The sequence below is a fragment of the Kryptolebias marmoratus genome, linkage group LG15, assembly GCF_001649575.2.
Source record: "Kryptolebias marmoratus isolate JLee-2015 linkage group LG15, ASM164957v2, whole genome shotgun sequence".
Taxonomy (NCBI): Eukaryota; Metazoa; Chordata; class Actinopteri; order Cyprinodontiformes; family Rivulidae; genus Kryptolebias; species Kryptolebias marmoratus.
Window position 1 is genome coordinate 7,629,319 of NC_051444.1, and position 13,983 is coordinate 7,643,301.

Here is a 13,983-nt window from a genome sequence, read left to right on the forward strand (position 1 = left end):
AGTATCTTTCTCGGATAAAAACTTGCCAAGACTCAATTTGTCATGAATAATTGCTGCAAACTGACCTAATTTATTCTGATCAAAAAAAATCCAAGCTTTTCTAATGAGCTGACAGAAGCCCTGTGTTCCCAGGCAGTTCACCCAAGGAGCAGCTGAGCTTTGTGATTATGAGGAGGGAATAAGAAACTGAACATGTGTTCATTAAACCCAGTGACAAGGGACAAGAGGGGCCCCGGCATCCCAGACATGCATTTTAGATTCATTCTGACTGCAGCTGAAGAGCTTTCAACCCTTCTCTCCAAACATGGAGTGCTTATGTGGAACTGAATTCCATTGTGAGCTCCTGTCAGCTGGGTTTCAGTGCTAATTAGTGTGCATTTATTTGTAGAAGACTACTTATCATGTAGAGAACTTGAAGATGTAAGATGTATTTCAGTCCTGTTTTTACAAATGTCTGGATATTTGTAAATAAACCAAAACAAAATCATATCTAAAATGATGTAAACATGATATTTTTCACACTCCAGTTGCAATTCTGCCCTTAAAAGTAGCCACATTTACGTGTCAGGAGAGGTAACTTGAAGCCACAGTGCTTAAAACTGCAACATCAATGATAGCTTCTTGGGACTGGCTGCAAAGTAAATCTGATTTTAAAATATTCTCATTCAAAGTTTGTTCTCAAAACATTAAGTCAATGCATTTTTTTCCTACAACTCAAATTTTAAAATCATTGCTTTGATTCACTCTTTTTTGTCGGCCTTCTGGTTATCAAAAAAATAAAAAATAAATAAAAATATTTCCTTGACTACTATCTTTGCACCGTTGTTTATCCCACTAGCAATGTGGAAACAGAAGACAAGACCAGGTCAAAAGAAGAGATTTTATGATAATTGTCATCATCAGTGCATCACAACATTTCAAAAGTACAAAAGGGTGTTTTGTTTAATTCCACAGGGATACCTTTTGTTAGAGAGATCTTCAAATATCTTACAAACTTGTGAAAAAGTTTCACTTTGTGTTTTATTTTCTGTACCATCAAAAAATCAACAAGTCGCTTTGAGTATAAATGCTTCAACGAAATGTTTCATTTCTGTTAACAATCTGAGCACATTTCCTCACAATCCCTGTTGGCAGGTGTTTTAAAACGTGTGACTGCTTTGAGAGATTTTTTCATAGCAAACTGTAAGACATTGATATATTAAATAAGAAGTCTTTTTTGGCTCATAGACGCTGTTTTGTCTTGTTTACCACAGAGCTGCGATGAAGTGAAAAGACCTGCGTTTGTAACAGACAACTATTCAAAAGCTCTGAAAGTGTTGATCTGATGCCAGATCTTCAGTGGATCACATGAACAGCTGCTCACAAAACAGAAAGAAAAAAATGAACATCAAAGTTATTTGGTTACCTGATAAATGTTTATGTGTATGTCGTTGTTAGACTTTTTAGATGGAAGTTTTACTGTAAATGCAACAGCATGTTGATGAAACATTTTTCATCATCATCTTTCATCATTTTTCCCATAAATTTGAAGCCTTTTGCTCAAGTTGCAGTTTTGCTTTATTGAGTTAGTTGGCCAATGTAGCATTGATTAAATACGCTGTACATAAACAAATGTTTGACGTTTTTTTATTTTCCCAGCACCCCCCGCATTTAAAGGTGAAATATAATTAGAAACTTGACACAGCCTTATTGTTTTGATATTTCAGTCTACTTGGACCAGGGCGTACATGTTTTCAGGCAGGAATGGTGTGACCCACAAAAGTAATGCAACACAATCCATTCCCATTGTTTGTGAAGCTAAACTTTTCCATCAGGTGATAAAAAGTAAAGAGGGTGGGTAGCGGGGTTTGCAGGAATTGTTCTGGAGAAAAGATCTTGTTATTTATTTTTGCCTGGAGACAAATCCATTCTCTCTTTTTATGGAGAGGAAGACAATTCAGTGACATTTAGATACACCCAGACATCTTAAGCTTTTTCTGTAACTGATACATAACTCACACCCATAAAACCCATAGTAAATAATTTACTGATAAGGTTTGCTTTCTTCTACAAATCTATTTTGGTCAGGTTCAGTGTGAATATTATTACAGAATGTTTATCTTTATTTACAAAAACAGCTGTTTCCAACCTTTGTTATTGAGTAATCTTTTTTGCTGACATAATTACGACAAATCTATGTATTTACTTTTTCATCCTAATATTTTCACAAAGGTAAACTATACTAAAAACTATATTTTCTTCCAGTATGACCTCAGTTAGGCCTTTGGTTTATCAAGCAAAGTATAAAAATAAATGCTCTCACACTTTTCTTGTTGCACTAGCTGTGTTTCTACAAGTTATTGGAGAGTAACAAGGCTGCAGACAGAGCTGAACTAAATTTGCTCCAAACAGGAGGTGACAGGCATTGAGTGGATCGGAAAGAAACCGTACAGTGTCCCACAGGCGAGGTCACAGGGTCACCACCCAGCCTGACAGGATTAACACACCTGCCACCAGCACAATGAGGTCTAATGAGCGCACACCGGCAGCCCCAGTCTGTTAGCCGCAGTCCGAGTGCTCTCTGAGTGGGTTTCCACTGAGGTCCCAACTCTCAAGTCAATACCTTCATTAGTGACTTCATGGCAGGTCCGTCCAACAGAGCGTACAAAGTCTGCCGGGAACACAAAGTGACACATTCCAGGGATTAGGGAACACTGGCAGGTTAGCGCTATTAGAAGACGGTCATTTCTTTTCTTAAATGTGAGGAATTTGCTTTGAAAACAGAAAAAAATAAGACCTTTTAGGGTAATCAGTTTGACAAGAACATTTCTTCTACTCAATATTTTGATAGGACTTCTTGAGCGGTCTTGAACACAAAATTAGTTTTCTTTAAAAAAAAAAAAAAAAACAGGAACATGTATTTGTTTAGTTTTCTTTGGATAAGGTGTTTAAATTTCACTGCTTTACTACTTTATTTTTGGTTCCAACAGTAACTAAATAATATCAGTTTAATTCAGTTAGTTCATTTTTATGATCAATTTTACCTGCTGTTTGCGTTCAGATGACATGGCTGCTGTTTTATCATTAACCTTTAATGACAGGATACGATGTAACTTCAAAACAAATAAAAAGATGTGCTCTGTGTTAAACTTAGACATTTTTGTTTTATGCACATAACTGTGAGTTTGTGTACATATTAAAATGTTTTGAGGAGGGCTAAGCTAATTTATTAAGGTGTGAAACAAGAAGCTTCTGAGGACTCTGGTTGCTTTACGGCAGAAACAAATAGACTTTGGGCTGATATTCCTCTCCTGGCGAGCTCATAGAAAGCTTTGAGGAATATTTCAAATTCCTGAAATTTGTCTCAAAGAACTTTTGAGCTCCAGGGAAACCCCACATAATCAGAACTCTCCACAAGGACTTGGCCCCTGAAAAAAAGGACTGATGACATGTGTTTGTTGTCCTCTTTGAGTACTGCATGCAACACGACATCCCTCCTTGTCAGATGACACGATTTTGCTATCAGGTCGGATCAATTTATGTCTCTCAGAGGAGAGGTGTAAAAAGAGTCGAGCAGAGGGAACTGCTGCTGTTGTCAGAAGACAGGAAAGTCCGTCGTTCACACAACATGTAATACAGCCCCGGCTCCTGTTTGACACCAATGTTGGCCTAAATTTAAAGAACAAAGACACTTAGGTTGGATTGTCGTGTGTGTGCAGCTTCTTGTATTTCTACTTCAGATGCTGACATGTAGCTAGAGTAAGTTTATTATTTCAGTTCTTCAGAGGTATCTTTGAAGCTCAAACCTTGGTTTACAGTACATTTAATATCCTTTTATTCAACGTATATTTGGTACAAAAAACTGTAAGACCATGATAGTACCAGTTTCTGTTAAGAAAAAGAAATCATAATTTTGAAAAGGGTCCATAAACATAGCGAATAATTTACATTTTAATGTGATAGTGTTCGTTTTGGAAGTCAAATATTGTTCCAGTACTGAGTGTGTTAAAGTTTAAAATTAAATAGCACATCTTTTTGTTGCTTTTCAAGCAGTTATGCCTGGTTGGACTATTTATATAGCACTTTAGAAAAACAAATGTTGACATAAATGCTTTGACAAATCCAATAACGATTTCATTTTCTGATTCTTGAAAAGTTTTCCTTTCTGCAATATCAACAGAGAAATCAAACTTTACATCTGAATAAACTCTAAAGTTTTATACTAGTTCAAACTAAATATAAAACTATTAGATAGTTTTATATGGTATATAATGTATACTGATGATTGTTCATTTTTCAACATGGTGTCTTATTATCTCTGTACAAAACTGTGTCACAAAATTGTAACAGTGTACTGTGGGAACAGATAATTTTACACCAAATGATCCAATATTCAGGGTTTTTGTAGTTTCAAAACTTTTTCTTTACCCTGCGACTCAGTCACTTTATATGCTGAGAAAACATCATGTTCATTTATTCTTGTTCCTGCGGTTTAGTCTGTGTCAATAGACCTATTAAATACTGTAAGTATAAAACTCCAAGGATGCAGGAAGTAATGTATACCTTTGTCTTGTTTTAAGTATCATTGGGTGCTCATGTATAAAGCAGCGCATGGGTGGGTTCATCAAGGTTGGAAACTTAATACAGGTCTAATGTTTGTTATTCTCTGAGCTGAAGCCAAAAGGCTTTTCCTTCAGAAAATAAATATTTAGGTGTGTAATTTTATCCTACAAGAGAAAACTCTCTTTGCTTTGATAAAATTTGTGAACAAGTATTACTTGTCCCTAACTCACCAATATCCACTGTGGTGTGCTGATCTGAAGTTAATATTGATGGAAATAATAAGAAGATATGACACAAGAAATGTGACTTAATTATGATGTGCAAATTGCATGACTGTATATAAGCTGCACATTCAACAGCTTTGAATTAAAAAAAGAGTTTGAGCCTCCCTCTAAACACCCTCTCCTTCCTACACACACAAACACACACACATAGAAGTGTATATTTCTATCCTTATTAGGACATTGTAATGACTTTAGTTTATGTAGCTTAACCCTGACCTTTACCCTACACCTAACCATTACCAGTATATGCCTAACCCTAACACTAACTTAAAAACAATTCACATTTTATCCCTAACCCTAACCCTAACCCAAAATTAGGTTCTACCGTATCAGGACCAAACTTTGTTAGGACTACTGGTCCTGACGAGGAGGAAGAGAATTATGCCAAAATAGGCCCTAAAATGGTAACAAAAATCAGGCAAACACACACAAACTTGCACAGTTAACATTATGAGGATATTGTAATGACTTCCAGCTATTGTCTTAACCAAGACCACAGTAACAGCGATGCACCCAGTTAAGACTGGGCTTTTGGTCCCCCCCAAGAATGGCTGGTTCCCACAAAGTTAAAGGTCCTGAAGAAGCAACAGAAACAACACGCTCACCCATACATGCAGTACACAATTTCTGCTTTTCCCTCTTACAGCCTTGATTTCTGCCTCATAAGCAAGCTCTTTCAGTGGACTTCAAACATACAGCCTCTGTGGGGATTTAAAAAGCTTTCCCTTCAGGATCAACTTTCATTTTCATGTGCAAAATAAAACCAATTTAAACATTTTTCAAACCCTCCATAGTGTACCTTTTATGATTTTTACAATCTACTTGCTTGTATAATGCAGTTTATTTTTTACTACCACTATTTTTTTTCTCAAATCAAGAACGCTCATCCAGAACTGAAAGGAACCAGCAGACCTGAATCACCGAAAGGGTGAGATAAGTGCCTCAAAATCCTTTAGTTTCACAATTAAGTTTATTTTGCTGAATAAACTGTAATATGACCTTATTCTGGGTTAATATATGTCAAAGCCTCTCGGATTTCCAAAGTTAGCAGTTAAACTGTGAAGTGATTCTGTTTGCACGTATTCAGTTGGGATTTTGATTTGGTTCAGCAGCAGCAGCAGCTGTGAGACACATGGAAGATAAAGAACATTGTTCATCACCATGTGCAGCTTTGTCATGCGTTACAGAAAGGTAAATTGACAGGATGTGAGGAAGACAGCCTGTTTAAACTTTCTGTCTCTATTTTGACTTCAGATTATATTATGACTTCATGATTCTCAGCAAAACTAGTTTTGTTTTGTTTTCTCTCATTGTGAGAGGTCAAAGAATGTTTTGGATTAGTCATCACTTCAGCTTTCAAGCTGAAGTGATGACTAATCCCAAACATCTTTGTCTTTGTGTTTTGTCTGTGTCGCCCCCGCTGGCTCTGAATATTGTACTGTGGCAGAATTTGTGGAAATGTGCTGTAAACAGTGATTTTGTCACAGTTCATCGTATGCTATCCTTCTACTTATAACCGGCAAAAATCTTTCTTTCACACCAAGGTCTTTTTTTTCTAAAGATAGACACAAAGAGGAAATAATTTCAAGCTTTTTCAATCTTTAAAAGCAGTTTTATTTTTATGTAAAAAAACAACAGTTTTCTTGGTTAGATGAAAAGGTATACTAAGAAAATAAGCAGATTTTAAATGGTTTTAACATGGGATCTGTATTATAATACCATAAAAAAACTTTATTCATATGGACCTGTAGCATTCAGAGTGATGTGTTTGTTTATGCACATTCATTGCCATCCCATAGACTATAAAAGCTTTTAGTTTTGTAAAAAAAATCGTGGGAACAGTCACCTAAATTAAACCAGTGATTCCCAAACTGGGAGGCCGTCTGAGTCCTGACTGTGCAGAGAACTTAAACCAGTATCTGAGTCATCATCGTTCAGACTTTGATCTTTAGACAGACCTCTGGGTTGCTCTATCCACACGCTTTTCCCTTCCAAAGTGCCAGTCATCGTCGTCTTCTCCTCTGTCTCGCATCTCTCCTCACTGCCTGCCCCCGCCTCCATGTCCAAACTGTTCACTTTCTCCAGCAAATCCCTCATTTCCTTTTCCCTCGCTGCGCAAATCTGCTGGGACAGCTCTAAATCGCCCCTAATAGCCTCTAAATCCGCGTTGAGCCGCAGACCGATGTACAAACTTGCATCCAGCTGCGTTTTGATCCGATCTTTCTCCATAAACAGTTCGTTTTGGGATGCTGAGTCTGTCTCGGAGCAGAAGAAATGTTGTGGTCCCCTGATGGGCTCTGCTTGTTTGCGCCTCAGCTCCTCTTTCCTCCGCAGCATCCAGCGGTGGTTCAGCTCCTCCTGTATGTGAGCTGTGATCGTTTCTATAAGAGCTTCCTGCTCCCAAAGCTCCTCTTCTAATCTAAGCACCTCCTCGCACTGCCGGGCATACACTTCAAACTTGGCAAAAGTCTCACTCAGAGACTTTTCGTCTCCTTCCTGCTTTGGGGCCGGATTTGCGTCCAAATAAGTGTTTTGCACATAATTAATCCCATGTCTTTTAATTCGGTCGAAATGCACCTTTGATTCACGTCTTCCGATTTCTACATCAAATTCTGTAATCCTCTGAATCTGCTGTCGGATGGTATGATCCTGAGAAATCACAAGATGAACCAACGTTTCCATCCTCTCCGCGCAGGACGCGTCTCTGTGCGCCGCGCGCGTCCTCTTCTTGTTGATCTTTTCCAACTTTCTGAAGGCTTTCCTGACGACCCGACGCTGCTTCTCGGGTGAAATGCCCTCCATGAGAGACCGTGACGTCCCCTTAGTGACACAGGGGCTCTGCTTGCTGCGCACCACGCGCGCCTCTGCGCTCCGGGCGGCGTGGTTCTCCAGCGACGCGTCGCTTTTCACCAGCACAAACTTTACGTTCCTCTGCTCCTCTCCCCACGCGATCCAAAGCCTCAAAATCTTCGTTTTGTTCGGCAAAATTCTCTCAAACCCGCCATATTTCTCCACAATGCAGAAAGACTGCGCCGTGGAGAGGCCGGGCTGTGCGTTCTGCTCCTCCAGAAGCACTTGGACAACATCGGCGCAGGTGGTGCGCTTCGACAAGCCGAGGACCAGCTTCTCTTCTCGGCACACCCAGACCGATATCTTACTCTTCTGTGGTTCAATTGTCGATTCCATGATTGGTTTCTGTTACACTATATTCTTTTTTTAAAAAAGGAAACATTCCTAATTAAGATCCGCATGAAAAAGCGCGTCCGCGTCAGTGTGTGCAGAGACCTCAGACGCGTCTGAGAAGTTCGGCGGAGCTGCGGGCTGTTAACTCCATGAGTCTTTCTATGAATGTTCCTGAGGCCCAGACAGGGAAACACTTTGTGTTTCTCTGCTGGGATCACATGACCTCCGAGTCAGCAAAACGATTCTATAGAAGGATGGACTCATGATTTCACTGTTGATCAACAGCTAGTTGAGCATCTACTATTACAGTTACTATTACAATATTAGGTACTGTACAGTACCTAATAATGGTACTGTATATTATGCATATTTAGATAAATCTATATATTGTACATACTGTATTTTTTTACTGTTTTGTTGTAGCTCTATTTATGGTTTACCTGTTCTTGCTGCTCTAAGATGTAAATTCATCCTGCTGAGGATCAATAAAGTGCTATCTTATCTTATGAACCTCCACTTCACACACAGCTGCCTCACTTGAATTTTAAAATCCTGATTTTCACCACCTGTCAAACCTTTATTGAAGATGTTTGACAATAAAGTCACGGCTTGTTAAAGGTACAATGTTCTCGTGGTGCTACATGAGAACATGTTTCTCCTTACCATTTGTCCTGAACTCTGCTCATTACCACTTTATCATATTCTGCAGAACAAAACGAGGTTTTGTCAGAAACCATTTGAAAAGCCCTGATGCAACAATCACAAGTTTGAGTCTCAGTCCACTCCCATGTGGGAGCTCCTTAACTAAAACTCAAAACTTTAAAAGCAGAAGAAATTAGTCATCTATATTATTATTTTTAAATGTGCTTGTTTTAAAACAGGGCCTGTTTCCATCTTTGATTTCCTTCCCCTTTCAGTTGTGCACTGGGGAAAAAACAACTTCACAGCTCAAAATCAAACATGTTGTCTTGTATATAATTATTTTGTTTGACCTCATCAGTGAATCTTTACTGAGATTTTCTTTCAGTACCTCCCTCTGGTGGTGCTTCCTGTTACTGCAGTGCTATACATTAAAAAAATGCCTCCCTACATGGAGTTAGTAAGTAAAGAAGTAATGACTCCATCTGCTGTTGATGTGAGGTTCTTGCAGTTAAAAGTTACAAAACTGAGACGTTTCAGGATGTCACACAAGAAAGAAGTGGTTTGTACTTCAGCCATGAAGTTTTATTCAAGTGACAAGAAGGAGGAGGAGTCCATGTTTTTCAGGTTTATTAAACTTCAATATTGCATACATAGAAAATATCTAGAAAGCTACAAAATATCTATTGTTGTCGAGAAGGCATCGTAATGTTATGGAGCGAAGACAAGACCATGAGCAGAACACAGAAACAGCACAGCTTCTTTTATCTTCGTAGCTCCAACACTTTATGTTCATGGAAATGAAAAGATATCACACATCTGTACCAAGAAAAGCTAAGGGATACCTTTATACAAAACACCTCTTTACAAATAAAAAAAGAGGAAATAAAAGAAATCTCTGCACACAAAACCAAAGTGAGTGAATGACAGCTATGTCAAAAGTCACTTTAAAGCCACCATCAGAGATGGTCATAAAACAGACAGGTACCAGCACCTACTCTGAAAAAAGAAAATACAAATAACAAGAGCTAAACTGCTGATATGTTTGTAGCATGATTGAACTTAACGGTGCCTGCGTCCACTTTCCTGTCAAGTGGTCCAGCAGACATTTATTTATGCCATCAGTGGCATCAGTCCTGCTGTTTTAGTGTTAATACATCAGCAGTGCAGCGGTGACAACATTACCATCGTCATGGACTCGCAATATACAAACAATGTCATCACAAAACCAAGTGTACAGGTACAATAAGAAAACAAGAACATCTCACACTACAGTATTTAATCAATAAATGTGAACAGATACACAGGGTAAACAGAAGAGAAAAGCATTTTACATCTCCACGGTGTCCACAGGACTGTGGCAAAAATATTGAACGACTGCATCCTCCAGAGAAACCGTCGGCAATTATTTAACAATTCTTAGATTAAAATATCTCAACTGATTCTAATCTTCGTAAGAAAGAGTAAAATGTTTGAGTAAATACGATCCTTACACTGAGTATTAACATTGATGCCCCCATTCACTCTATTGTAGCAGCTGGAAAAAAATCAGTTGAATTTGTGAAACAAGTTTAGAAACAGATTTAACTATAAAAGAGTCCTGAATGTAATTTTAGAGTTTTTAGTGTAGAACCTCTGCCATTTAACTTTTGATTTTAAAAGATTTAGTGAATAACAAAGGTTTGACAGCATTACAGTTGTGTCGAGTAACATTTGTAGATTTTTCCTACATGTGGGAGTGTGGTTACTGAAACAGAAACTTTAGTGTTTCCAAAAACTTTTTTTTTACAAACACTTGAGCCTGCAAGTGTGCATGAAGCAGACAGCTTCAGTGTTTTCAATTTGACAACCTGCATGCAGTCAGCGGGTGTAAAAAAAATAGACAGTCTTTTAAAAGTTTTTCAGCTCATGCAGAAAAAAGTGATTTTTTTTTCAAATACATACTTTTTAAAATCATTTTACATTGTAGTTAAAATGAATATATGCTTTATTTATTTAATCATATTTTCTCCTGCTGTCAATCAGTCCTCAGTCCTTTTAAAAAAGGCAATGTGGTGATTGGTTTCATTTATATCTCGTTTTTGGTCTTGCAATTTTTCTTTTTTTTTACGCTTGTTCTTTTTGAAGGAGAAAATTGAAACCAAAGGCACTTTCTCGCTACCACGTAGGACATGACAACAGAGTCTCCGGGTTTTTTTTTTGGTCTTCTGCAACAGGAAAGGCAGTGTTTGTAGTACACTCAAAGAAAATCATTAGTGTTTAAAAAGCAAAAAAATAATAAAAATCCCTCCTCTTATTTAAACATTAGTAGAGGTCATCTGATTAGTGTTTTTCAATGGCTAACATCAAATTATTTAAAAACAAAAGCAGCTGTTGAAAATTTATGAAGTCACTGATTTTATTTGTTTGTTTTGTTTTAAAATATATTCATATAAATGTACTACATTTTGAAAAAAAAAGAAGAAATTAAAGAAATTTGGGCCACTCTTTATAGCAGAAATAGCACAAGATTTCGAACCAGTCGATCCAAAAAGGTTTCATGTTGTCAAAAAGTCTGCTGCTCATATCTGTGATTTAAAGATCCACCTTTCTTTTAATTGGCTCTGGCGTAATTGATTAATTAAAACTTTTTGAAATTTGACTGACCGATCAACCTCTATACATCAAGTCCTGTATCTTAAATTAAAAATCAGGATAATCTGGATTTCTTGGAGTGCACAAATTTTATGAAGCATATTTTTTAACAATGTGAACCAAGTTGGTATTTCTGTCTCTTTTATCCAGAAAATTGACTTTAACCCTAAAAAAAATGGAAATGAGTATATCCTAAGGCACTGAACACTTCCACTTTGGCAGATTGTATTGTACACACACTGCAAACACAAAGAGTTGTCTAATGTAGAGATCACAGTTTTAGTGTCATCTTTTGGAGTTCGCACACAGCTTTAACATGTTTAAGGCTTAGGATTGATGCAGGCAAAAGAAAAAAACGTGTGAACTAGTTGTGATCGTGAAGGCAGCAGCTCTCTGACTGGAATTAACAAACTAAAATCCAACAAGACATTCTGAGTCCGTTGGGGGGCCATAGTCAGAGCATACAGAACAAGGCATGCTGTCTTTAAGTGATTTGTAGTGTGACAGTAATTTAAACTGTGGTTTTAAAACCACAGAGCAAAAGTAAGCATCACTAAGGTGAGCACTGGGAGGGGAACAAAGTGCTTTTGGACCAGATGAGTCCAATTCAGAGTCATTTTAGATGTACTTTCACCTGTCTAGAAACTAAAAATTCTCTAATCAGTTGTCACAGAGGAAAGATTTGTTTGTAGCACAAGAAAAAAAAACTTAGCAGGTGATGTTTCTACATTTATGGAGCAGATGCAGGTAAAATGTTTTGTTTTCACAGTGCATTTATTCTCTAGTTGGTGTCTAAAATCTGGAGTGCTTCAACAAAGATAAACATGACTGAAAGCCAGGTTTGTTCTCCTTAAAAACAAGAATCTTCCAACAACCACTTGCTTTCAGCTACTGCATGTATGTAGTGTGTTTTCTGTGTTTCTTTGGGAAATCTATTTGCTGTGGGTGCATGTCTGTATATCTACATTATTTATTTTCACAAATTATAAAGCACACACATACAAACGTCCCCAAGACTTACTTATACAGACCAGCACAGGCCACTAAATCCTTTTTTTTTCTTAGTTTACAGAACGAAGCAGAAGACAACACATATTTCCATTTATCAAATCAATCTAGTAAATTCTTTTGAAAGGGCCATTTATATAACCATCGGAGACTATTAAACATATTAAAAAAGAGAAAATTCCCATAAAATTCCCATTAAAACATAAAAACAGCTGTACCGTATTTCACAGCCATAGTCAAATAACAAACACTTAAATCCGACTCGTGACAAACTGGCTTCACCTGACACTTCGACCACTGCAGGTAGGACTTTCATGTAGAGGCACTGCCACTTGCTTTGAGGTTGGTAAGTCCACGAAAAAAAATGTGAGCGTCTTAAGAGCAGCTGAGGCTTTCATTCCTTTACCAGTCTGTAGATATGGTGCTGGGCGCCGTGCTCGCTGTTTGAAACCTCAAACACGCACGCCATACATAACAACGTCTCCTGGGTGTCCCTGTTCGACACCACCTGCAAGAGAAAATACAGCACGTTCTAGCAGAGCAGCACTAAACTCGCTAATGTTTAAAACAAACAGACAAGCAAAAAGAGTTAACGTGTTTTCCAGTTAGCTGGAAGGTTTACCGATGCAGCATTAGAGCTGCATGAAAACAGATTTACACTTTCTGTGCATCTGTGTCAATCTGTGAACATGAACACAAGAATTTCACTCCTGCTGTTAGAAGCATCCACATTTATTATCTGATTACTGCTTTCACTGCAATAAAACACACAAGACACATATCAAACTGTATAAAACGGACTAAAAATACTATTTAGATTCATTTTCACATCATTTATTATTTCCATCTTATAAAATTTGTGATTAAATCTGGTGTAAAAACACAAATTTAAAACCTAGATTCTAACCTAAAACAATAAAAGCGCAAAGGCTTTAAAGATTTGCAGACACTGTTTCAGCTCTTTCTGCCACTTTGAAATTAGATGAATTTCTGCTTTTTTATTTAAAAATATTTTCCTTCACAATTAAACTTCTCAAGTCCAATAAAAGGGCTGTCAGCGCAGATTGAAAATTCAAAACCTGTGTTAAATTTAAAAGCTGTATTCCTCACTGTGTCAGTGGGAGTTTGATTGGTGTGTCAGTAAGGTTTGTGGATGAACGACTGTGTTGTATGGTTGTGTGTGAGAGGGGGAATATAGCTTGTATTGTCCCAGTCGCTTATCAACACAGTAAGTTAAAAGACAACACCTACCTAGAAATGGCAAAACTAAAGTATAAATCGGTGAGTTGAATCAAAATAACCTGTTTCTTTCTGGGTTTAGTTTATGGATCCAAATTTGTTTTTTAAACTGTTTCTAAAAAGAAAAAGTTAATTTTTTTCTATACTTTTTCTCTAAAAAAGGAGATTCAACGTATGACATTTGAGTTTGAATAAAGTTCATTCACCTTTTTGTGTGAGTGTGAAACACTTTTCTCCTGCAGGCGTTCTCCTTTTTGTAACCTTTTAGCCTTTAACAGCTCATGAGAGGTTGATCACTTCCTAATCGACAACTATTTCTAAAAGCATCTCAAATCAAGACATAGTTTTAGAAAACTTTTAAGTGTAGATTAATAAAAATGGGTTTGATGATCATCTTAGACTGCACAGCACAAATTTGTCTCTTAATTTAATTATTTTTTGCTTTCTCAGTGCT

General features: G+C 37.3%; 2 protein-coding genes across 9 annotated transcripts in view; both read right to left on the reverse strand.

The window, feature by feature from the left end:
• Positions 1 to 6,438: 6,438 nt before the first annotated feature.
• Positions 6,439 to 8,155, reverse strand: rassf10b (Ras association domain family member 10b). Its single transcript, XM_017441542.3, has one exon. It carries the CDS (start codon positions 8,010 to 8,012, stop codon positions 6,678 to 6,680), a length of 1,335 nt encoding a protein of 444 aa, XP_017297031.1. The 5' UTR covers positions 8,013 to 8,155; the 3' UTR covers positions 6,439 to 6,677.
• A 1,106-nt stretch (positions 8,156 to 9,261) lies between these two features.
• tead1b (TEA domain family member 1b) overlaps positions 9,262 to 13,983 on the reverse strand; it is a 46,523-nt gene continuing 41,801 nt past the window's right edge. For 7 of the 8 annotated variants that reach the window (XM_025002935.2, XM_017404396.3, XM_017404404.3 and 4 more), the window contains one exon: positions 12,661 to 12,798. In XM_025002935.2, the coding sequence (XP_024858703.1) occupies positions 12,685 to 12,798 (114 nt within the window). In that variant the 3' untranslated portion in view covers positions 12,661 to 12,684. Of the gene's footprint in view, positions 12,799 to 13,983 lie in introns of all 8 variants that reach the window. The other variant, XM_017404366.3, reaches the window with a different exon arrangement.